Genomic DNA, 24,478 nt, shown 5'->3' on the forward strand with positions numbered 1-24,478 from the left:
CATAGCAGCACACACACAGTATATACAGACATTGTACACATAGCAGCACACACACACACATTATATATACACATAGCAGCACACACACATTGTATATACACATCGCAGCACAGACGCTACACGTTCTCTTTATTTACTGACAGCGGTTGGAGCCTGAAGGTGACGTCACAGGCGGCGGAGCCGGAACAACGTGTTTTTCTTGGCAGGGAAGCGTAGAGGGGGCGGGGCTTGGATCATCCTCTCTCCTGGCCAAGGCTCCACGTTACCCTATCAGGAATAAGGGGCAGTCCCGGGAGCGGACTGTCCAATCACAGCCCACCACGACCAGAGCTGAACTTGCTGGGAACTAGTTGAAGTGGTGGCGGTGTGCTGTCAGTGTGTGCAGGAAGTCGGAATACACAGCGGTGTGACAGCCGGTCAGGTATATTACAGGCAGGCATTCTCCTCCAGCATGGTGTCACCCAGCGCCTGTGCTCAGAAGCTGCTGTCCTTCTTCCCATTCCTGCTCGTACTGTTCGATCTACAATACGAAGGTAAGAGGGCGACTTGTGCCCAGAAGAGGGCTGGAACAGTGTGTGCCCATTAGGCCATGGTGAGGGGGTCCTGGGGCAGTCAGCTGGGTGCTATGTACCTAACACATGGGGTAAGTATTGCCCCCCTGCACTGCCTGGGTCACGTGTCCCTCCATGGAGGTACCCCCTGGCACTGGTCATAGCTGTACAATGTGGGCACTATTATATACTCATATATACACCACATTGCAACCCATTAGTGGGATCACTGGACTGATTTTCCATTGGAGTGCTACCGTAGTTACTCCATGACTTGCAAAGCACACAAAACTGCCCATGGTGGAACGAGTACTGAAAGGGGGAAAACTTTGTTGGCGGAGTCCTAATAAGTGCGTCCCGGCATTGAGGTGAATGGTTTGGTATGTTCGTGCTGTATACAATAATAAAATGACATTTCCTAAACTCTTCTCAGACTTTAATGGTGATCAGATCTTAATAAATCATCCTAAACATTTCTTCATACACAAAACCCAATATTGGGGGAGCCCATGTTATCGGGGCGACTGGCAGGTATCCCTTCAAGCTGCTGTGAGGCAGAGGCGATGCCCTCATGGAATAAGTACCCTGTATAAGTAGCGGGCTTGTAGCATACTAAGGATCATGGAACATGCAGGGGGTGAACACTAACTGTTTGCATGGGTCACCACCTCTCTTGTCTACCTACCTAGTAAATAGGCGCTACCCCACCTCTCAACTCGTCACCGTGTTTTTGACAAATGGAGAAATGACTCATTGTAAGCAGATAAGTATTTTTCCTAAATTTTCTGGACATCTGAGATGGCTAATTCAGAATTGTAAGTGTGACGTTGGCCTACGGATGGCCCAGCAACACCCGGGAGATCTGGAACGTTACGTGTAATTATAAGGCTGTCTAGGACCACTTCCAACCAGTACATGATACGGCTGGGTGGGACGTGGACTTGTGTAAGGTTATAGAAGATATCAATCAATTATGGACTTGTTTTCCATTTTATTAATCAAATTGTAAATGTTTTGTTACCATGGACTTTTTTTTTGCTAAAGGGCAAGAAATCGATCAGTTGGCAAAGCAAATGCCTATTGAGTTTAGGAACATGGTGATGTTGTGTTCACTGTAACTGACCAATTGTGCTAGAAAAATCCAGATACTTTTATTTTCTTCCAAATCTGATTGGGTGTTCAAACTAAACACTGATTTACTATTATCATATTTACATAAACTTCTCAAAATGAAGCTTACCCATCCTGACCCTCTTGCATTCAGAATTTGTATAATCTTTTTAACAGAAAACCCAGCTCTGGTCTCTTACTCAACCTTGGCTAATATGAAGGGTCAGCAATGCCGTGGTCCCCTGAACCCTATCATTGGGGGCTAGAAGTCATGTGACCCCGGGGGCTAGAAGTCATGTGACTGGCAGCTGTTAAAGACCATAATAGAATTTTCTGCAGGAGTGATGTTCATTGCCCATTTATTTATGTCAGGTGGATAGGATTACAGAAGGTGAATCTGTAACCAAAGAAACTTCTGTACCTTTTCCATGTGTGTGATAAGATTACATATCTGTCTCTGTGATCTGTGCGGTGTAGGCTGTAGCAGTATTGCTCCATAATAAGTTCACTTACTTGTCACTCTCATTTGATTACCATTGCAGTATTCTGAAAGTGTGGCCCTCGTCCCTGGCTTGATATTTACACTGCTACTACTGCATATTACGATTGTTCATATGTGTGGGACTAGTGTCACAACATTCAACTCCCTTTAAAAAAAAAAAAAAAAAAAACACCCAAATTGTACTAAAAGTACAATTTTTTTTCACATTGGATTCAGTTAGAAAATGTATACATCATGAACACATTTTGATTCACACATTTGAATGTGTGAATTTATTTCTACACTTAGATAAAAGTTGTGAATGTTGGGTGAAACATTTATAAAGAAACCCCTAAAAATAAAATAAAATTCCAGATGTTGTTTTTCCAGTTCTGTGGTGAATCCAGAATCTTGTTAAGCTGGGTGGGATAAAATTGTACGTGGGTGGCAGTCCCTGTATTATGGCCCAACTCATTAGTACTCACCCTAATACAGCCAAGTGGTTACTGAAAATTGCCAGGTGGTGCGCCCAGCTAAAAGGGGCTGGGGAGAACTTCTAGCTAGGAAATAACATCTGCAGATGGACTTGCTGCTGTGGGTAACAGAGCCCCGCATGTGCCGCAAGTGCTAAGTAACACATAAAGCTAATTATTACCTCTCCCAGATTTCCCATACCTTCTCCAAATATTGGACCAATCTGTCCTATTTATTTATCATCAATAGTCAGCCAATATGCTGAGCACAACCCTGCAAATCCTGGAATCTGTTAGGATAAAAAAAGTGGGAATAGCTGACCATAACTCCAAATACTAAGACCGCTATTTGCATATTTGATCCACTATGGTATAGAATTCTTGGGGCAATTAAAATGTGTGCAGAGCCCGAACTTTTGGATAAGGGAAGTAATGGGTAACACCAAAGTCCTCTATCTTTTGCCAGAAGATGGCAGTTGTCATTAGGATGGTTCTCAATGAAAGATTCACCTTAACCTCATGTTCTGGTGAAAACGCTAAAGTTTTAGCTTTTCCTTAAGTTTCATGATGGATGGCAATGAGCACCAGTATTAATGGAGAATCAATCAAAGGTGAATCTACGTAGTATCTAATCTACACATATCATTTAAAAGGCCTGTTCAGACATTTGTAGGGTTCGGCATTTACCACCTGCTGTCAGATGTAAGGTTTTACTTTAGAATTGCTTGTTATAAAAGGCAAGGAAGTTTTCATAGTAAGACACTTTATTTTTCTCTGCCACTAATAAAAATTCCTCTGTAAATGTAATAAACCACTAGTTCTGTTCTATGTATAACATTCAATTATTTTATATGCCATGGTCATTAGTGATCTTTTTAGTTAATATTTTTTCAGGTACGCTTGCATTTTGTTAACAAGGTAATTAGCTCTGGAGAGTAACTTGCGCTACTGAAAACCATTGCAATTTAGAAATGCTTTGTTGGTACTTAGGTTGGAGCCCACAGGTACAGAATAGCTTACACATTGCAGAACACTACTTCAGAACCATATGTCAGATGTCAGCTGTTTGTGTGTACAAACTCCAGTAATTAATACTTATTTGAAGTGATTGCATGTTTAAAGCTTCAAGGGTAGTTATTACGGCACACACGTTGATACTGCACTGGGTAAGCCAGGGTAAGCATTACGTTTCATTAATTATAGAAAGCATATCTTGTTTAGTTCAGATGCTAATTTTGAAGACACCATGCTGTTAGTCTATCTAGGTTATAGCTAAAGTGACCAAGGCTTATCCTGCCATAAAAACGTTCACTTTTCCTGATCCAAGAGTTCTATGTAAACAGCCCAACATTCATAGTTTGCTGTATTGTAATAAGGTTATCATCAGACACACTGTCACCTCCAACATTGCTGACACTTCATACATACATACATACATACATACATATATATATATATATTTATTTAAAGTGCCTTAGTTGTTAGCAGGTTTCTTGGGACCTTGTAACCCATGTAGGTAGTTAGCCTTGACAACTGAATGGTAAAAAGAAACATAATCCAATAGAATAGAATAAGTTTACAACTTTCTAAATAATGAACTATGTAAAAAGTTGTAAAATAAAGATACCTCCACAGATTCCCCTCTTCCCCCATGTTCAGCACTGTGACAGTGAGCGAGCACTACAGCGCTCATTCGTTGGTGCACCCTGTCATTTTTATTTGCCCTTCTTAGCCAGTCTTTGGCTATTCACCAAATACAAAGTACTCTGTGATTGGCCAAAGAGAGAAGGTGCGGCTCCTGCTGTTCTAGTAGAGAAAGTTCAGTTGTACTGTTTGCCAAGTCTAAACATTGTCTACAAAAACACAATGACGGGGAGGGAACTATTACAAAATAATTGTCTTTTAAAGCCAAAATTATTTTATAAAGTTGTAAAAAAGGTTAAAAGTTCTGCCAGTTTTAATTGTTTGTGGGTATCTTTCTTTTTTTGCCCAAGGACTCATAGAAAAAGTTTTATTATCAGAGTTGTGAATGGTTAAAACATCTCAAGTTTTTGTTCCTGCATGTTGAGAAGATCTTCTCACTTGCTTTGATGTTACTGAGGTAGTGTATTTCTCTGCATACATGTGAGATGTGCGTTTTTTTTTGTTTCCCTGCAGGGGTGGAATGTGGAAGTAATGTAGATGTGGACAAGCATCTTGAAATGGGGAAGAAATTACTAGCAGCTGGCCAGCTTGCAGATGCCTTATCACATTTTCATTCAGCTATCGGTAAGTGATTTATGTACATTTCTGGCTAGACATTGCTCTCTGATAACCTGTGCCATGGCAAGACTATGTACACTTCTTATGCTTGTTTAAATTACAGCTGTGAAAATGAAAGGGCCAAAATAGTTTCACCATAAAAATATAGCAGAGGCTTTAGGATGCCCCACTGTTATTTGTACACCCTTCCTCTACAAGGTGTGCTGTAACTAGCAAAGGTAAGAATGCATCAATGAATGAGGACCGCTGCTCTTACTGTGGGTGTACCAGAAGTGCAGCAGAGCTGTATTGTGCACAACATGGTGAATGTTACTCACTAGATGAGGAATGTTTCTAAATCTTCATCGTTATAGGGACAAGGGGCCTGGTTTAAAAAAGCTGTAAGGCTCAAGAAGATACACTTTCATACCAACCAACAAAAGTCAATCCTACATTAAGCAGGAACTACAATCCAAGTGCATTTTAATGCTGGAACTATTGTCTTATACTTCATCCCTTCACAAAACTACCTGGCATATCCTGGCATCTTACCCTGGTTTGCACTTTTACAGCTCAGTGTACTTACAAAATAAAAAAGCAGGCTTTTAAGAAGGAACACGTGCGAACATGTTAGATCAATGCTGGAGATGTGACTGGGACAGGGGTACTCGTTTAAGTGTTCTTTGGTCCTGCACCAAACTCACTTGGTTTCTGCCCCCATAACTCGTACTAGCCATATATACTTCTTGTTCATCATAACTCCCGCTAACCTCTACCCATCTACCCCTTCTGTTGTGAGATAGTGAGATACATTGTTACATTGTTATCCCCCATAATCTTTCTCCCCTGCACTGTTTATGTATGTTTGTAAATAACCAGAAATGTACAAATAAAAAATGTTAAAACAAAAAAAGGAATAAGCAGCGTCCCTTCTGCAAAGAAAAAAAATCATGCCTGCTTGAAATATTTTATTTGGAGAGTTACTATAGTTTTGTTTTGTGTTTAGGTATAAGTAGCAAGTTCTCACCTTCTAATTCTCTTTATTAATTTCATTATTTTCTATTTAATCGTTTTTTTAATTTGATACAGAGCAGCGAGTATTTTAAAATTGAGTATAACCTTGGAAAACATTTTGCTGGTTACTATTTATAAATATGTTTTATAAGGGATTATTTAACATTGTCATATTAGCGGCCACTAGAAATTTTTACCACCATAAGCCATATAGAATATTTTTAAAGCCTGGATGTAGGGAGCATGCATTGAGAACAAGCTTTGTCATCAAGCAAGCCTAGTCATTTTATATATCTGCACATAGAGGTTAATATGTCTTTGTACAGTTTTTGCTGTGTTTGATTCTGGCTTAATGTTTTCCTGTCTTTGTTAGATGGAGATCCTGATAACTACCTGGCATATTACAGAAGAGCCACAGCGTTCCTGGCCATGGGCAAATCTAAAGCTGCAATTCCTGATTTAAGTCGAGTGATTGAGCTGAAACCAGACTTCACATCAGTATGTAATACTTCTAAAGCTTAACTTGAGGGCAGAAAAAAGAACCTGCTTCTAGAGTATTTTTCTGCCTATAATCGCCACTTCAGAAGGTTTAAACCTTTAATATGTGAAACGGGACTTGGGGAAATTCAAGTGTTGCTGGATGTGACTGAAATGTTATGTGGAATAGCAGGGTGATGCACACACTGCTTGCACACTCTAACTAAGATTAACCTTGTCTTCAGTTGTGGAGGAATTACATGTACCAGCATGCTCTGCTATCCTCATCAGCTAAGGGGGAACAGGAGATATATTACCGGTACATATATTATATTACTCTTTGTTCCCTTGTTTAAGGAGTTTAGAAAATACTGTCTAGGTTGGATCTTGGTGCTGACTGTTTTTCGTCCTAAACATTACACATTTTGTCCATACACAATTTTTATCTAGCTATCAATCACAAAACAACTGAATGGATAAAGGCAACCCACCACCAACTGTTTTAATCATTTTGTGGTGTCAATAAAAACTTGCTAATGGGTTTTCTTAATCCATGTAGTCATGGAATTTAGTTTGGGATCAAAATCTTGTTGATTGTTATAAAAATGCCTAAAATATTGCCAACTTTTGTTGGATGCTGGTATTTCTTCTAATCAGGCTTAGCAGGTTCCGCACTACCCTTGTAACACTAGAGTCCCAGGTGCAAATCTTCCCAGGACACGATCTTCATGGAATCCAATGGCATATACTGAATTTAGTATACATTTTCTTATGCATAGTACACTAGACAAACTGTTTAGAAATATAATGTCTGAAAAAAGCATTCACCCCCTTGAAGGTGTTTATGAATTTTTGGAATGGGACGGCTGGGTTAATACATTGTGTTGCTTTACCATGTGTTTTGTTGCACGTTAACTTGCATTATACTAGTTCAGATTTCTGCTAATTATTTAAATCAGTTACAATTAATGCACACGCTGTAATATCTTACGCCAAGATCACCATTGTGGCCAATTGTTTTCCAAAGTCACATAATAAGTTAAATGAAGATCATCTATATGTGGTTAAAAAGTTTCAAGTGAAAGGTACAAAGCTGCATGTTAAAGGTCCAGATAAAGTCTGTATTTTGGTATAACTTTCACAATAAAAACTTCAGAATACTGTGCTCATTGACAGCACTGTGTGGTGCAGTTCTGTATGGAAGGTCAGACAGTGCATGGAAAGCAATATTAGACATCCTGACACTGTACATTACAGCACAAAGTGTTACTACAGCACACATTTGTATCTGTTTCTGCGAGTTGCCCTTTTCAGTTTAATGAATGGGGTTAGCGACATAACAGACAGCAGCACAGGGGGCCACATATTGTGAATACAACATATAGTTATAGTGTGAACATAACCCACTCTGTTAAACTGTTATTTAAGATTTGAATAAATAAATTAAAACTAATTTTTTTGAATATCCCTTAAAATATACTTGAATAATGATGGAATGAAAATAGTATAGCAGAACTGGAAATCCTTCTAAGAACATGTTTTCCACCCAAAGTAAGTAACTATGCAAGATTGAGACCAGCTAGAGACTACTACTGTGAGACCTCTCTGAGGTTGAGCTTTATGGGGGAGAAAACCACTGCACATCATATATATATATATATATATATATATAATGCCTTAGAGAACATTAGTGTCGGCTTTAGGCTATTAAGATATTTCACTGCAGCAGGCCCTGGAAATCTTATGAGGATAGAGGGTGTAAAGAAATAAATGAAATAAAAAATAAATAAATTATAATGTTGTATTTTTGTTGAAAAGTTTGGAAAAATCCCTGATACGAAGTCTAGGAAGAAAATTTGCCTCCCAGCAAGATTAGCTACCCAAGCCAAAATGCCTTACTACACAATAATGTCTTAAATTCAATAATCCAATTACTAAAATGTCTAGAAATAAACCTAAAAGAGAAGTCAATCTGAAGGCGCTGAAGCAACCCTTGCTGCATGTAACAGGGAACCATGCATATATGCAACTCTGAGACCTATATACACAGACATACGGGGCTGTAAATTGTGCATCTAATAAATACAGTCTTAAGGGGGTGAATGCATATGTGGTCATTTCTTTTAAATTGTGATGACAAGTAAACTTTCAAGGTACAATTCTATGCCTTATGAATGATTCCAGGTTGCTTGTGATCACTCCTTATGGTTCACATTTATTCTGTAACATCTGGCAAAACACAAGTCTATAAACAGTTTTAAAGCTTGGCAAGGGCTGCGTGTGCATGTCTATTTATGCTTTTCTGCATTCCCTCTTTTAATTGTCTTCTCTATAATTGTCCTAGTTAGGCAGTAACATTAACACTGCATCACATGAGGTGCTGTAATTAAAATTGAACTTCAGAAAAACTGGTAAATCTACATTAGAAATATTTGTATACTGCTTGAAAATGGAATTCTGTTCAGCTAGTCTTGTTACTTGCATCTCTTGCCCACAGCATGGTAGGTTAGTTGACCTTACCATTTACTAATTCAGCTGGGCTGCCTCTCATGTCAGCTACATGATTCACTGTACAGTGAGCAGGCAGTTTAGGCAGAAAGCTGTAAAAGTGAGGCAGGAAACAATAGTGACATTTTTCTGACTGTACAATGCAACTTGCAAGACCTTTCTCAGATAAATGATTCACATATAACATGCTCTGCTATGTCACACTTCCATGTTGGGAACCCCTTCTGTTTCTCCCTAATGATTCCATTAACAAGTCTGATCTTTGTGGTCAAACATCTTGGTTTATACACTTGTGATATTGGTCTTATCACTTGGAAACGTCATGACCTAAGAATCTCCTTTAAAAACTACACTTCTCTTCAGCGTGAGAAAGGCCCTGCAGAAGTTGCAATGTGTCAATAAAGAATTATTTATTGATCCAATCATTATTGGACAACAGCCAACACTTTATATACAATTATTAGCGAAGACAGTAGCTGAATCAGGAAATTGGTCTTTCCTTTTCCTCTTACCTGTGTATTTTGATCTTTGCAGGCAAGATTACAAAGAGGACAGCTTTATCTGAAACAAGGAAAGTTGGATGAAGCAGCAGACGACTTTAAGAAAGTGGTGAGTTGTAAGTAGGTAATTATTGGAAAGAAAGAAATCGATAGTCTCAGGGGTCTATAAGGAATTCTTTCTACTTCTTCTTTATAAATGAAATGCAGCTTGGTTTAAAGGAAGCCATTTTAGACTAAAAATGGTCCACTACATTCCCCCAAATCCCCCACAAATTGTATAATATGGTACGTTGTACCATATTGAATTACCTGAACTTACACAGAACAGATAGTGGGCAGCCACCCCAGCCTCATAACTCCAGTTAGGTCTACTTGCAAGCATTTCCGTAGCACAGCTACCTCTAGGACTAAGGAATCTCCATTTCTTCCCTCTGATAGACTGAAAGTGGCACAAACAAGTGTGTGTAATTTGGTGTAAGGAGACATATTGTACAATATTATAAAAACAAAGCATGTATTTATTTTTGGGTTTGGTTTTGTTTAATGTTGGCTTTTTTTTTAACAAAAGCCAATCATACCTCAAAGACAGTGAAAGCAATGTTGTTGTTATTAAAGTGCACACAGAAGTTTGTAACTGGTTTTTGGTGCAATAATCCTTTAGACTGTGAGCCCCCCTTTTTTTTCTTCTCCACAAATGTTACCTGTAGTACTAATTTCATGGAAAGGTTTGTGTGGTTGAAAAAACATATCCTATTGTGGAAGAGTAAGAGTTCCGAAAAAGGCTGTAACATTTCAGCTGTTAACAGTTCATTTATACACCACATGAAAAACACATTGCACAGGTAAGCAAAGAAAACTAAAGTGAGTATTTTCCTGCTTGTCACTGTAAAAATCACTTACAAATGCTGCGCGCTCAATACAATACAGGATTACCATGGGAGAACATGAAGAAACTTCATTAAACATGTCCCTGTTGCAGGAAATATCTCCCATGGAAGATCGAGGTCATGCAATCCTTCCTTTCAGGTCTGCAGAATGTCAGCAGATCAAAAGTGACACCTACAGAGTAGAAGGTGATTCACCAGACAATTACCAGCAATGAGAATAGGCAGCTTGAAAATGTGTTTTCTTTCACTTGTATCACTCGCTTTAACTTTCCCTTTGAAAGTGCTGGCTAAAAAATGCTAACTCAATGTGCAGTAACCTTGTAATTTATATGGGAATGGCTTTGAAAGAAAGAATCGAAACTGAATAGGGCAGTAAAAATATATATTATAAAAAGAAATATAAACTTCCTATCCTCTGGGAGAGTGTTTGGGAATTCATTTTATAAGTCAAATCCTTATTTGTAGATTATTTTTTTTGGGTAAAACAATGTATATTAACAAAAACAAAAAACCCAAAAATGCTTTAAGATGGGTCTTCCAGTTCCTGACGAGAATCTGACGTGTACAGCGGCTGTTCAACGTCGTTCATGGATCCGCCAGGACAGATCCATGAACGACGTTGAACAGCCAAAGAAGACGAATGACCGCTCGCTCGTTCTCCCCCTCCCCTCTCCATGGAACAGAATGGTGCTGTATGTACAGCGCTCGTTCATTCATCTTTTCAATTTAGAATGTGTCTACGTAGCCTAAGTCTCATTTTTAAAAAGCACAGGATATAGAGAAGAAGCTAAATTGAGTCTAGGAAGACATAAAGGCCAACAGAGTGAAGCCATTTGTCATTGGTCTAATTTTATCTCTGCAATATTTGCCAAAGACTTAAAATGATATCCAAGAGACAAAATGACAGACTGAACGAAGACTTGTGCATTAGGATTTATGAAAAAAAAAAGGTTTTTCTTTCCAGATACAAAAGCATTTCTGGGAACTGCACAAAGAAGTTTATTAGAAGATTTGCAGAGTTTATAAAAGTTGGGGTACATCTCTTGGTATACACAACTTCTTAGAAGATTATATCCCACTCATAAAAATCAAAGTATGCTAAATATTTCCTGCTACACACAACTTTGTTAAATAGAGTTTACTTGTCCGAAGGTGGCTTATCTGTGTAAAAGATTATTAACTCCCTTGAGTTCTAAGAAGAGTAAGAGTTCATACACTGAATAAAAAGATATTCTCTTTAAATGAAGGAGTCTCTTTGCTTTTGATATGGCTCCATTACTTGCTTGGCAGCCTAACCCAGTGCACAAATACCCTGTTTGTATTTTATATTAACATAGTTGTGAACAATTTTTGGTGAACCAGTTTGAGATTGTGTTGTAGTGAAGGTTTTTTTTTCTGTGGACATTGTAGAGGATATTAGTCCTAATTCACTATTGTGCATGCATGGGGGAATAGAGAGACTCAACTAAGCCAAATGAAAATTATGTGAAATATGGAACAATCATTCTACAAAGTGTGACTAGGAGTGTCAGTATAGCCATCTGCATCATTAGGTATAGTACAGTCATCCATAATGATGGCAGTAATGTTAACTAGGATGACTTCAAGAAGCCATCCAGAGAAAAATGAGAAACTGTTAATAGATAACTACAATATTATAGTTATGTTGAAGGAGGCAGCAGTTCTTTTGACTGATTGGTTCCCCTGGCTGTTTAACAATATTTTTATGATGACTGGATGCATATTACATTGCTGAATCCCTCATTCTTCTATATACTGTTTGGATGCAGAGATGACATTTTACCACTTACAGCTGTACAGTCATCTTATATAACTTTTACCCCACATAAAGTGGTTTTAATTTCTGACACACAAAAATTGTGTGTGTGTATAGTGTGTTGGACCCTGAGAACAGATCCTGCATGTGAGCGTTTTCCTGCTTTCCCAGCAGATGGCGGCAGAACATAATCGCACCATCTTCATCTACTGCAGCAAGTGTCGGCGAGAAGCCACCATACAGCTTTCATTACTACTGACCTGTAGTGATAAAAGGTTCTGTTGTCACAGATCCAATTATACAAGCTGTTAGCGTTATATTTATGAGTCTCCTAAAAATCAAATTATGAACTTACTGTTGTGGATTTCTTTCATTACACATTGCATTCCCTGAGGACAGTGAAAGCAAGGTGTTTGGGAAATATTTATCACAAATAAAGCAAAGCATTTTATTAGAAAAGGGTGCAGTGCATGGGCTGCTGTTCCTGATTATGGTTTATTCTGCATTCTATTTATGTCCCCCCTTTTTTAATGTATTACTTTTTTTCAGCATTAAAAGTTTGTCCTTCACATATTGTTTTTTTCTTTCTGTCAGCTGCATTTAATAATTCTGTTTGAAGTTGTCTTTGAGTGACCCTGATTCTGCAGGATCAGTAAAATGCCAAGGGTATAGTGGGCTGTCTGTGACCCACAGTATATTTACAATTGCCTATAAACCATTTATGGCAAATACATTTTTTAAAATTGAGGGCAATCGCTAAGTTGTTAACGACTGGATACTATTGTCATTTAGTCATTAAGCTTATAAATTGAAGGGAAAAAATCTCCTCCCTTCTTAAATCATTATTCTTTCACACAAACTCATGACGTATTTTTTCCCTGTAAAATGTAGGATTTTGTTGTATGTTGGGTGTTCATTGATGAACTTTCATTGTATCATCTTGTAGAAGTGTGGTAAGGACCCTGCTTACAAGTTTTATGGGCATACCGTTGACTTTTATGAAATATAAAAAAATAAAAATTTGAAAAAAGGAACAGCATCCGGCATGCACCTAAACATTCTAATTTGATTGTACTTAAAGCCTGTAGAGTGTGATGCTGCAAGTTGATTTTTGCCTCCGATTTAGTAATCTGTATCTCATCTCCTATATATAACTCATTGGCTTTTTACAGGCTGCTGTTCTCTGTGAAAACATGTCTAACATATTACTGAAGGAGGTTTTGTAATCTTTTCACAGCTAAGTAAAGTGTCTTCTGGGTCCTAAGCCGTATACTGAAAAAGCCAGATGTAAACAGTAATTTAGGTGCAGAATAGCACTCTTTACCTTAATGTTAGCTTTCTGATAAGTAGTACCATATAAAATGCATTTTAGCACCCGCTAATTTGTATTTTGTAAATGTGTCATCGTGCCTTTTTTCAGCATTTTGTAGTACAATTACAATAACATAGCTTAAAATAATCACAGTAAGGGGTATTGTTTATACTGATGCGGGCATGACTTGAATTCTATTCTAAAAGAGATCACATACTTGGTGTATATCATTATCCCTCCTCTGAGAGCATCTTGCATGTATTTTTTATACATTTTAGAATAATTGGTCCGGAAACTGACAAAAAAACTGGTATTTCATCTTACATTTCATGTATATTTTAGTACTGGCATGCAGAGTATCCAGCTAAATTCTTGTAACTAGAATTGTCTGCTAATGAAGCCCATGCCCTAAAATAATATATACTTACTAAAGTAAGCACAACCACAGTTTTATTAATAATTCATGTTTATTCTGTGGCATTGCTGAATAATAGGATCCTGCTGAACATACAGGGTGAATAAACAAGTTTTATACTCGTATTTGAAACAAATGCTTATTATTTTGATGTGTATTATAAAAGGGCACTTAATGAATGTGGATGTTCTGTGAGCACGGAACTATCAGCCTCTCGGTACATCGCTGTGTATGGGTTCCTGCTAAGATGATGCTTACAATTTAGTACAAGGTTTCTTCAAATATAAAGTTTACTACTGCTGCTTATATAGCCACACTGTAAAGATTGTGCACAGTAGGTCTCTGGATATGTGGAAATGGGGGATTTTTTTAGGGCACCAGCATTTTATTACCGCTTTATTTTGAGTGCATAAAAATAGCAACCTTGTACTGTACTTTTAGGGCCAATGTTGAGGAAACCATGGGGCTTAAGGTTGTGAGGTAAGGGTTAATGATGTGGGTTGTATTGGTTTATGTTTTTAGGGGAGTTTATTGTCTAGGGGTAAGCTAGGTTTATATTGTGTAGGTGTGCACATCATACTTGCACATTGGTCCAGGTTGCATTTCACATAAAAACCCTCTCCCAGTCCTTCATCCAGTCCCATATTGTACCTCTTTAGCCATGGAGCACCTACTGACAATGTCACTTTCACACTGAATTTACATCAGCTATTTAAGTTGTTTGAGATTATATATTACATGCACTATGCAGTGTACATACAATAAAAAAGGGCAAAAGCATTGGGAAGATATTTTTGCATTCATTTTGTAGAGGGGGGAAAAATATAGATGCTTGCACATTTTTGAAGGTAACCATTGGAATAAGGTTAGTGTTATGGTTCTATGTCAGGGACAGATTATCAGGGAATTGATTGATGGGGATAGCCTAGGTTTTATGGCTTGGATAAAGGAGCAGTTTTGTGTGAGGGTTGACCTAAGGGTCAGTTTAGGGTAAAGGGGTTCATGGGGTAAGGGGAGCCACTTTGATGGTATGTGTGACTAACCAAACATTGGAAAAGCTTATAAATGTAGGCCCGTTCTCACTATAGCAACGCACTGCAGCTTGTTGGTGTACATTGTGGTATGTTTTGAAAATTACGATTTGAAGTGTTCCTGTCGCCATTGGGTATTATGTGAAATTGTTACATTTTCTGTTTTTGTTATGATGCTGTGAATAAGACTTTATATGCCTAGTTAATAAACTGGTATATCTGACCATATTTTGTACTTAACCCACCTATTAATAACTTGTGAGTTTTGTTTTATCATTTTAATTGTCAGAATTGCAATAAAATTTTACGTTCAAATATATTGTAAAACACTGGCGTCACCTCAGAAAACCCAATAATCTTTTCTCAATTGTGAGATGTGACACTTTTTTCTGTCAGTTTTTACCCAGCTCAACTGTATTACACATCTGATATGTCTTGTAGGAAAGAGATGAATTTCTCATTATTTTCATGACTTTAAACAGGGATGTAATCCTGCTGAGCTCCACTGCTGCTCTTGTTCCTCTAGCATGCAGGTTGCCTTCTTTCTGCCATCAGAATGCTTGTCACACTGCTAACATAACTGGATGTTCCTTCTTGTTTAACAGTTTTAAATTTAACCCTGATCATTGTTTATAAAAATTGTTGTGCATCATTTGGCATTCCTACATAGTAAAAACATAGTGGTTTTTATTAAAATGATTTCTTTTTTAGAAGAATTTTGGGATAGTGGTACAGGTGTTGCAGAACAATAAAATTAGTTATGTGTCGGTTTACACATTAAAGTCACTGTTATTAAAGACATGGAAAGTGGACACTGCTAACTCATTGTCAAATATTGATGTATTGCTTGTTTGGCTCACAATAAGGACATCGTCATAAAAAAATAGTTTGTGTCTGGTGTGATTGATGTGGCGAGCCTAAACCAGGGTTCCTTCAGCAGTTTGTGTCTTAGGTCAGTTTGGGTGACACTGATAGACTATGTGGTCATCTGTAAGGCTGACATTTTTCCCAATGTCCAGCAATATAAGAGTCATTCTTCCCAATGTCCAGCAATGTAAGAGGCATTGTTCCCACTGATCAACATGCTAATGTACTGTGAGATGTGGGTAAAGTAATTATAGAAAGGCTTTCCCCATGTTAAAGAGCTTGAGAAACACTTGCCTAAACTGAGGATGTGAGGAGAAAGGTGATAAATAGGTGGACATGTGTAAGAAGGTAATACAGAGGAGGCAGTTAATTGTTCGGTGGCAGAGAAGATCAGATAATGTTGAATAGAAGTGTTTGTACATCGGTACATCTGGACTATGTTTTCTTAGTTGTTGATAGATTAAAGCATGTGGCATCTAGCTCTGAGCGTTTAGTATGGATCAGGTATTGTAATTTGTAATGACTGGTTTTTACTCAAACCTTTATGTATGGATATGGGTATGGAGAGGGAGAGAGCGTGAGCAATCTGTTGCTGCTTCTGATGTGAGCGATAAATAGGAGGAACGAGAGACTGGTGAGTGCTCCAGAGCTGAATATCCTTGGGTCATATTAGGAGCTCTGCAAGTTTGCTTCCAATACCGCTTGTGCAGACCACACCCCTGATGTAGTAGTTTTTGCACAGAATGTAATACCTGTAGATACTATAAGTATAATGCTCTTGTGTCTCCTAAACCATTTACAACACCAAGTGTTTTTCAGTCAACTTTGATTTGAACTAAATTTGGGATTTTCTGTGAACATAAAATATGATGACCAAATATTTGATTTATAATATTTAGGATTGTTAAACCTAAATCCAAGCCAGGTGGGAAGAAATTGTAGGCAGGTGGCAGCCCTTGTATTGTGACCCAACTCTTCAGTAACAACCCAAAAACAGCCGGGTGGTCACTGAAACGTGCCGAGTGGTGCACCCAACTAAAAGAGGCTGGGGAGAAAAATGCAATCGAAGATTTAGTCTGTAATTTTCCAAGGACAGGTAAAAGACAAACACCCAAGATTAACTGAAATGAACAAAACCCCAGTAAGATTGAGAAGTGCAGAGTCTGGAAACCAGTCTGCTGCCCCTGACAGACCCATAAATAATGACATTCTTTTTTTTGGTTTGTAAAAGAATAATATTGCCACACACAATTGTCTTGGTAATTTAGCTTAATACAATTAGACTTGGGTATTATGCCATTTTTTTTAATTTGATGATGTTCAGATTGTAATTTTTTATTTATTTCTCCTAAGCTCAAATCTAACCCAAGTAATCAAGAAGACGTAGAAGCTACAACTCAGCTGGCAAAGTCTGATGAAGTTCAGCGCATCCGTTCCCAAGGTATAGAAGCCTACAAAGAAATGGATTACACCACTGCAGAAAGCTTTTTTGACATTGTTCTAGAGGTAAGGGAAACAAGTGAAAAAGCACCCTTTCTTAAAAAAAAAAAAAAAAAAAAAAAAAAAAAAGCATGAATATTTTAAGTCAAAGCAAAGTGTGTTTGCTGAGTGGTAAACCCTCACACAAACTGTAGAAGTCTGGATAACTGAATAACTGGACTTATGCAGACTTATGGGGTATTTTAGACCTGTAGGGCTCTCCATGGTGGCAATGCTGTGCCTCTCACTATAAAATGTACACCGAAATGTGTGACTGTGAAGTGATATCCTTTTATTCTATTACCTCCAATCCTTAAAAATGTTATTTTTAAATAACCCTTAGAAACTTTAAATACAGATACGTACGGTCATTATTCTTTACCTATATACACATACAATATTTGTTTTATAAATATTGCTGTTCTGCAAATGCTATATTTTAAGTGTGGCATGACTGTTCTCAATGTAAAAAATGTGTTTTTTCATTTTTTATTATCAGAGCGCTCTGTACTCTAATTACCTGAAACGTCCAGAGAATAGCATTATTATACAAGCCTGCATGCTGAACCTGATTATAGAACATTAGATAGCATGTGCCACCGCAGAAAATGCAAGGAACATTTAGTTAATAGACTTAAGTGTTTTATGAGCTGAGAGGCTGGAATTTGTTCCAATTGTTGCTTTTGTTTATGCCTGGATGTTTACTGCAGGTCTTATTCAGATAGGGTCTCTTATTGATTCTTGGAAATTACAGTAACTGCTTGCAGGTTAAGAAAGGGCAGCATTTGTTTTTCCAATATCGCACTGAGCCATCTTGTTCCGCATTAAGATATTGTGAAAGCTTTGCATAGGCGAATAAAAGTACTCTTTTTCTATTTTCTGTAGACATGCGTGTGGGATGCAGAGGTTCGAGAAATGCGAGCAGAGTGCTACATCAATCAGGGAGAGCCTGGCAAAGCCATCAATGACCTGAAAGCTGCCTCTAAACTAAAGAGTGATAATACTGGAGCTTTTTACAAAGTCAGCCGTATATACTATAACCTGGGGGACCATGAAATGTCACTCAGGTAGGGTGTACGAAGCAAGACATGCAATACTTTTCTTTACTGCCAAAAAAACAAAACTTTCACATTTTCTCTATTATGGTACAAAACAATACAGTGTGTTTAAAAACATTCGGAATAAAAGGGGAGTGGAGGTGTGAAGTTAAAGATTTCAGGAGCTCTTTTGATTGGCTTTCAACCTAAAGCCCAGCTGCAACCATAAAGTTTCCTAAGATTAGAAATGTATTTACTAAAATGGATGATAATCTCTACTCTTTAACTACTAACATAAAGGGAAATTCATCTTTATTTTATCTATATGTAGTTAAGATTCTCAACACTGCTGATCAAAGTACACTTAACAATGATTTTTCCAAGCAAATCTAGATAGGAAAATCCACTTTGGTTTGCACAGAGGTGAACTTGGAACATGGCAGGAGTATAAGGAATCCTTTAGTGGTGGTGAATCTAACAAACTGTGTATTCTTTATAATATAATTTCCTTTGATGACATTCTGTCTATTGTACAAGCTGTAAATTTTGACATTTCAATGTCTTATAGTTGCATACATGTACCACCATCTTGTAGCAATAGATATTGCTTAAAATATACTTTAGATTAGTTTCAAAGTGCAAAAGGTGCTCTTTGTGAAATGTTAACCATATAGATATTCCAAAAAGTACATTTTCACCCTAAGCAGCTCATTTATAAGGCAGATAGACTCCTTGATTGTTGTAGCCAAGTCTACAACAAATCTGCCAATATATGCCATTCCATAAAATATCCAAATGGGCCAATCATTAAATTCTTATAATTAAATTAAAATAACCCGATCTAAGAAAACCTGTTGTAACTTATATCTCAGCATGTATGGCCACACAAATAGTTTTTAAATAACAAAAACTGTCTCCGGCTAAACAAACTTCAGTTTGGGAACATTAGGTTAGGCTATAATGCAAGAATGTCTGATAATGGTGTCCTGGTATTCTTCTGTACAACATCACACAGACTAAGATTTGGAGGGCCAATTCTGGGAGCCAATTGAACTTTGTACATGAGCACATACGTCTAGAGTACTTGCTAAGGAAGGAGCAGAAAGCTTATTATTGGGGAGCTGCAGCATTGTCCACTCCGCATGAAAGGGTGTATTCTTTATCTAGCTGTTACTAGTGCAGAGGAGATCAAAGTTTTCACTCTGTTGTCTGTTAGAAATACTGTGATCCTTCAGAAGGTAAAACATTTAATTTCACATATCTTTCAAGTGTATAATTAGTGTATAATTAGCTAATATTGTCTTTAATATAATTCCTCTCTGCTCCTATATGTATGGAATAGTGAAATTCGGGAGTGTTTGAAGCTTGATCCAGATCACAGAGATTGCTTTGTGCACTACAAACAAGTGAAAAAGCTAAACAAACAGATCCAGGCAGCTGAGGAGCTCATACAAGAAGGAAGGTAAGATCTGCTGATATCACTAAAATGAATCACTATTTTTTGTTTCCTTCCATACAGTATGCATTTATTCATAATATATTTTAGTTATTTTGTTTTCATAACAGCTATGTAATACAAACAAAATAGGAATAAAACTTTTACTTGTCAGATATGTTTAAAGCTCAACAAAAGTTTCAGATTATTAATCTTTTTATTGTTTTGGACCCCTTCATTCTAATATTTGTGACTGTTTTACTTGTAAATGCTTAAGTGAGACTATAAAATAAATATAAATGTCTGACTGACTGCATATTAAAATTCTGTTATTTTAACTGAGCTTTAAAGCAAATCTGTGTTGTCTCTGAATTTGTGTAACTGACTATGTGACTCTAAATACTAGAGTGCTCTAGGAGTCTGAAACCTTGGGGGGAACAAATTGTGACCATAGCTGATGTGTTTTCATCACGTTGTGCCATAATAATAAGGAATTTGAACCCCTCAGCCAAGAGCTTTTCTCTTTCCTAGTGTAGTGAAAACCAATATGAACCTGACTCCTTTCTTGCTGGTTTTGTGGTTTGATGTCTCAAGTAAAATTGTATAAATGGTTTGTAATTTACTTTCTATTATATGCTGTAGATAATTTTGAAGTAATCTATTTGCAGGTATGAAGATGCCATCAGTAAATATGGGGCAGTGCTAAAAACAGAACCAGATGTTCCCTATTATTCTTCACTGGTTCAGGAACGTAGATGTCACTGTTACTCAAAAGTAAGTATCCAAATTCATCATTGTAAGTATTGTTTTGTTTTAGTTTAAATCTGTTTTAAAACCTTTTGCCTAATGGAATTAAAACACATTGACACTATATCCTCCAGAATGATATATATATTTATTTTATTAGGAGACTGAAAGGCAGACAACCCTGCACTTATGCTATTCAGAGAAAATTATTCCTAAGGCAACCTAACTATTAGGCTAGGGCCCAGTAGATGTCAAGGGGGCCCAACTACAACCTTTTTTTCACCTGCAGTAAAACGGGATAATGCAGTGAAAGATGTGCATCAGTCTGTTGCTGTACAAGAGAGGATTTACTTGTAGGAATTTGGTGTCTGATGGGACAATACAGACTATGACAATAATGTGGCTTCTGCACCAGTTGGAATTCTTATCAAATGATAATCTAACATTGCCTAGGACCCTATTCTTATCTCCGATGTTACATTTGTCACTTAAGCTGCAAAAGAATGCAGCATTAACGGGTCATTCCCCCAAAACTCCTGTGACCCTTTTTAATATGTGCTGGTGGATTGTATTGCCCAGCAACATTTTATAGCTTAGAGATTCAGAATAAAATGTGGGTCTGCCACCGGCTAAGATCATTTCATTTTGCATTGACTGGCAATTTTAGGTAGGACTTCCTAGCCTTTTTACAATGAAGGAACACGTGAAATAGTTTTGGAAACCTTTTCTAAAAATGATTTGACATTGCTCATGGTGGATTAGCATAATCATTAATAAGATGTGTTATAAACAACCTATTTATAGCTAAAAAGATATGATATAATATGGTGGGTGGTCTGTGCCTCCTAACAGTGATAGGTAATGTCATTCATTTCAGCATTACATTGGGGAATACCCTCCTTACTGGTGGTCAGTGGGAGTAAGGCTTAGATTTTATTGGTTGTCAGTTAGAATATGGCTCATTAGAGAATACAAAAACAAAGAAATTACTGGACTTTAATGGCAGTAAATATAAAAATATCATAGATTTTTTATTTCCTTCATTAAAAGGGACAATTAAAATATGCATGCTTCTTCCCATATACCAAATTTCAGAAAGGGTCAAATTGACATTCTAACATACATAGCCTAGATACATTGTACACATTACATATGTTGAGATCGTCAAGATCAACTGACGTGTTTCGCAGACTGTCCGCTTCCTCTGGCATGTAATTGGTACAGATAGTAGGTGTATCAGCACAAAAAGTTGTTAGTTACCGGTATGCTTATTCCCTTGGTATGGAGGCAGGCAGAAGGTGGGATTAAAACATCACAACATACAGAGGTGGCGGTATCCCATATATGTTCTCCACAGTAATGTTCAGTTATTACGCATAGTAACGCATTTAAGTTATGAATAGATCCACCATCCTTTGTGACCCACCAAGTGTGCACTTGACATAGTCTGCGAAACGCGTCAGATGATCTCAACATTAGTAATGTGTACAATATATCTAGCGTATGTATGTTAGAATGTCAATTAGACTCTTCCTGAAATTTGGTATATGGAAAGAGACGTGTATTTTATTGTCACTTTTAATGAAGGAAATAAAAAAAATCTATGATATCTTTATGATATTTACTGCTGTTAAACTCATGTAATTTCTTTGTTTTTGTATTCTCAAATGTATATTGGGGATGTTGGCAGTATTGTAATTGTTAGAAGCAGCAGACACAAATGATGATACATAGAATATGGCTCATATTACATTGGGGGTTAGTGCCTAGTCTTTTTAGGTCCTACATGCTATCTCCAATTAGGCAGACACCATCAGACAAGAGATTATCAACCTGTGTACTCATTCATCTCTTAAATTGTAAACTCTTTTCATCCTCTCCTCCTCCTATGTTATTTTTGTATTTTGTCTGTCATTTGAAACCTCTATCTAATGCAGAGCGCTGCATAATATGTTGGCACTGTATAAGTACAGTTTCATAATAATCTGTGCATATTGCTCAAATAACCCTTAGCATTCTTTGGAGAAAACAGGTTCCACAGAACCCTGGTTCCTGTGAAATCTGTCTAAAAGGATATCTTTTACTTTGAAAGATTTTTCTGGGACAGAAAGTGGGAAAAAAAAATTACCAAAGGGAAAATAGCAAAAAAAACTGACAGCAGATTAAACCGTCACTTAATTTAACCAAAACAAATAAAAAAAAAAAATACTATGGATACATTTTAATACAAAGAACGCACAGTTCCCATGACCCATTAAATAATGCCAGGCCTGCCTCTTCAGATGACCTGCCTCTACAGTTGTCAGGCCAGCATGATATTGGTTACTGTATGTATTTAAATGATGACATTATTATGTATCTCTTATTGCAGAGTCAGCAGTCCAGTAATGCCATCCGTGAGTGTACGGAATTGCTAGAAAAGGATCCTGAGAATGTCAATGCCCTGAAGGACAGGGCTGAAGCTTTTATACAGGAGGAAATGTATGATGAAGGTATTTCTCTTGAACTCATATTTGATATTCTAACAATAGACTTTCCTTGAATCTTTGTGCATCTATGGGTTTTAATTCTTTATATAGGGCAGATAATGTCTCCTTAAAAGCTCCTATAAGCATGTGGGTAAAATTTTTTTATTTTTTAATTACTAAACGAACTTTGCTTGTTTAGTAATTTTTTATTTATCTTTCTGGCAAAATCTCAGGCCAAACTTTATTAAAAAGTTTATTCTAAAAACTAACCAACATCTTATGAAAATTTCACAGACATATTACATTCTGTTACATTTTGGGTTGGTGGATGGCAAAATGAAATACATCCTGGCTGCCTATATCCTAAAATTCCTAAAAGTGGCGAGCCATTTATAGTAGAAGCTGTAACTTCTTTCTGCATATGAATGTCAAATAATCATGTCATGCTCTCTTATTAGGTTAGTCTTTTAGTACAGAGGAGACAAATGGTTGGGTGGGTGGTCATTCTGTAAGAAAGTGACTGTGATGCTATGACATGGTACTGTGAAGGCAAAGATTACTGCTGGAAAATAAAACAATTACAGTCTTTTAGATGAGGAGCAGTGGGAGAGCCCTTTAAATTTGAGGGCAGGAGACCTTTATCCATGAGTTATGAATGTCTAATATACGATCAGCCATAAATTGTTAGATCATATACTTGCAATGTTCTCTTCAATGAATCCAGATTTACTGGACCAATAGCAACCTAATCTATGACTAAAGCCAGCAAAGTAAACACCCACATAACCCACAGTGTTCCATAAGTTCATCATATAAATGGCCTAATTTTAGCAATGTTTAGGTTGTCCTCTACCTACTGTACTATTAATCTATGGCTGGTTTACATGGGCAGTGTTTTGCAGGACATATGTGCTTAGAATTTAATGCTCCTCGTGTTTGATTCAATGTTTTGTGTTTTATCATACTTTCTTTACCATACTGTTCCAAAGTCTGTATCTAATATCACCTAGATATAGTCATGCAATAGCTTCTGATGTTATTCTTATTCCAGCAAAATTACATTTGTTACTTGAACATTTGTTGGGTACTTTGTTCGGTAATACATAGCTCACAGGTGTCCTATAAGGGAACACTAGTTTATCTTATTACTTTTTATTGAGGATCTGGCAATCCTTTTTCATTTGAAATCATAAGAGGTGTTAGGGGAGATGTAAACACACAGACTATCCTTTCCACTTCTGAGGATTTTATGGGAACGTGTCCTGTTAACTAGTCTATTATACCGGGCCGTTTAATCAGAGTAAGTTGTGTGGCAGTGCTATGGAAGAGCTGCTGTGTTCCTGCCTGTCACCAGGGACCTGATCCTTGATGTTGTACGAAAAGGTTAAACCACGCAGCCGGCTAGATATGCTAATTTGAAAGATGTCGTATTGACATTTGAATTTTAAGCTGATTGATTCTCGTTAGGAAAATTGTGACTGGCTTTCTCTTGGGGATTTGTGTGCATAATGCCAAATCGCATTTGAGCATAATGGATCTTTATTTGGCTTTCAGCCTTTTTCTTCCGCTTATATGCAAGCCGTGTAGAATATATTAGTATTTTATGCTTCTAAACAAGCATGCTTTGTTGTACATTTACTCTGCCAGTTGATAAGAACCAAGAGCTCA

The 24,478-nt window shown here is 37.2% G+C and overlaps 1 protein-coding gene across 1 annotated transcript in view; it reads left to right on the forward strand.

Annotated features, from left to right (window-relative positions):
* The first annotated feature begins 349 nt into the window (after nucleotides 1-349).
* The window catches only part of DNAJC3 (DnaJ heat shock protein family (Hsp40) member C3), a 30,307-nt gene continuing 6,178 nt past the window's right edge, over nucleotides 350-24,478 (forward strand). Inside the window, exons 1-9 of the mRNA XM_072411150.1 lie at nucleotides 350-533; nucleotides 4,773-4,883; nucleotides 6,244-6,368; nucleotides 9,390-9,464; nucleotides 16,998-17,150; nucleotides 18,009-18,190; nucleotides 19,503-19,622; nucleotides 20,264-20,369; nucleotides 22,714-22,834. Of these exons, the coding sequence (XP_072267251.1) occupies nucleotides 452-533; nucleotides 4,773-4,883; nucleotides 6,244-6,368; nucleotides 9,390-9,464; nucleotides 16,998-17,150; nucleotides 18,009-18,190; nucleotides 19,503-19,622; nucleotides 20,264-20,369; nucleotides 22,714-22,834 (1,075 nt within the window). The 5' untranslated portion in view covers nucleotides 350-451. The remainder of the gene's footprint in view (nucleotides 534-4,772; nucleotides 4,884-6,243; nucleotides 6,369-9,389; nucleotides 9,465-16,997; nucleotides 17,151-18,008; nucleotides 18,191-19,502; nucleotides 19,623-20,263; nucleotides 20,370-22,713; nucleotides 22,835-24,478) is intronic.

Source organism: Pyxicephalus adspersus, chromosome 1 (assembly GCF_032062135.1).
Source record: "Pyxicephalus adspersus chromosome 1, UCB_Pads_2.0, whole genome shotgun sequence".
In the NCBI taxonomy this organism is placed as follows: Eukaryota; Metazoa; Chordata; class Amphibia; order Anura; family Pyxicephalidae; genus Pyxicephalus; species Pyxicephalus adspersus.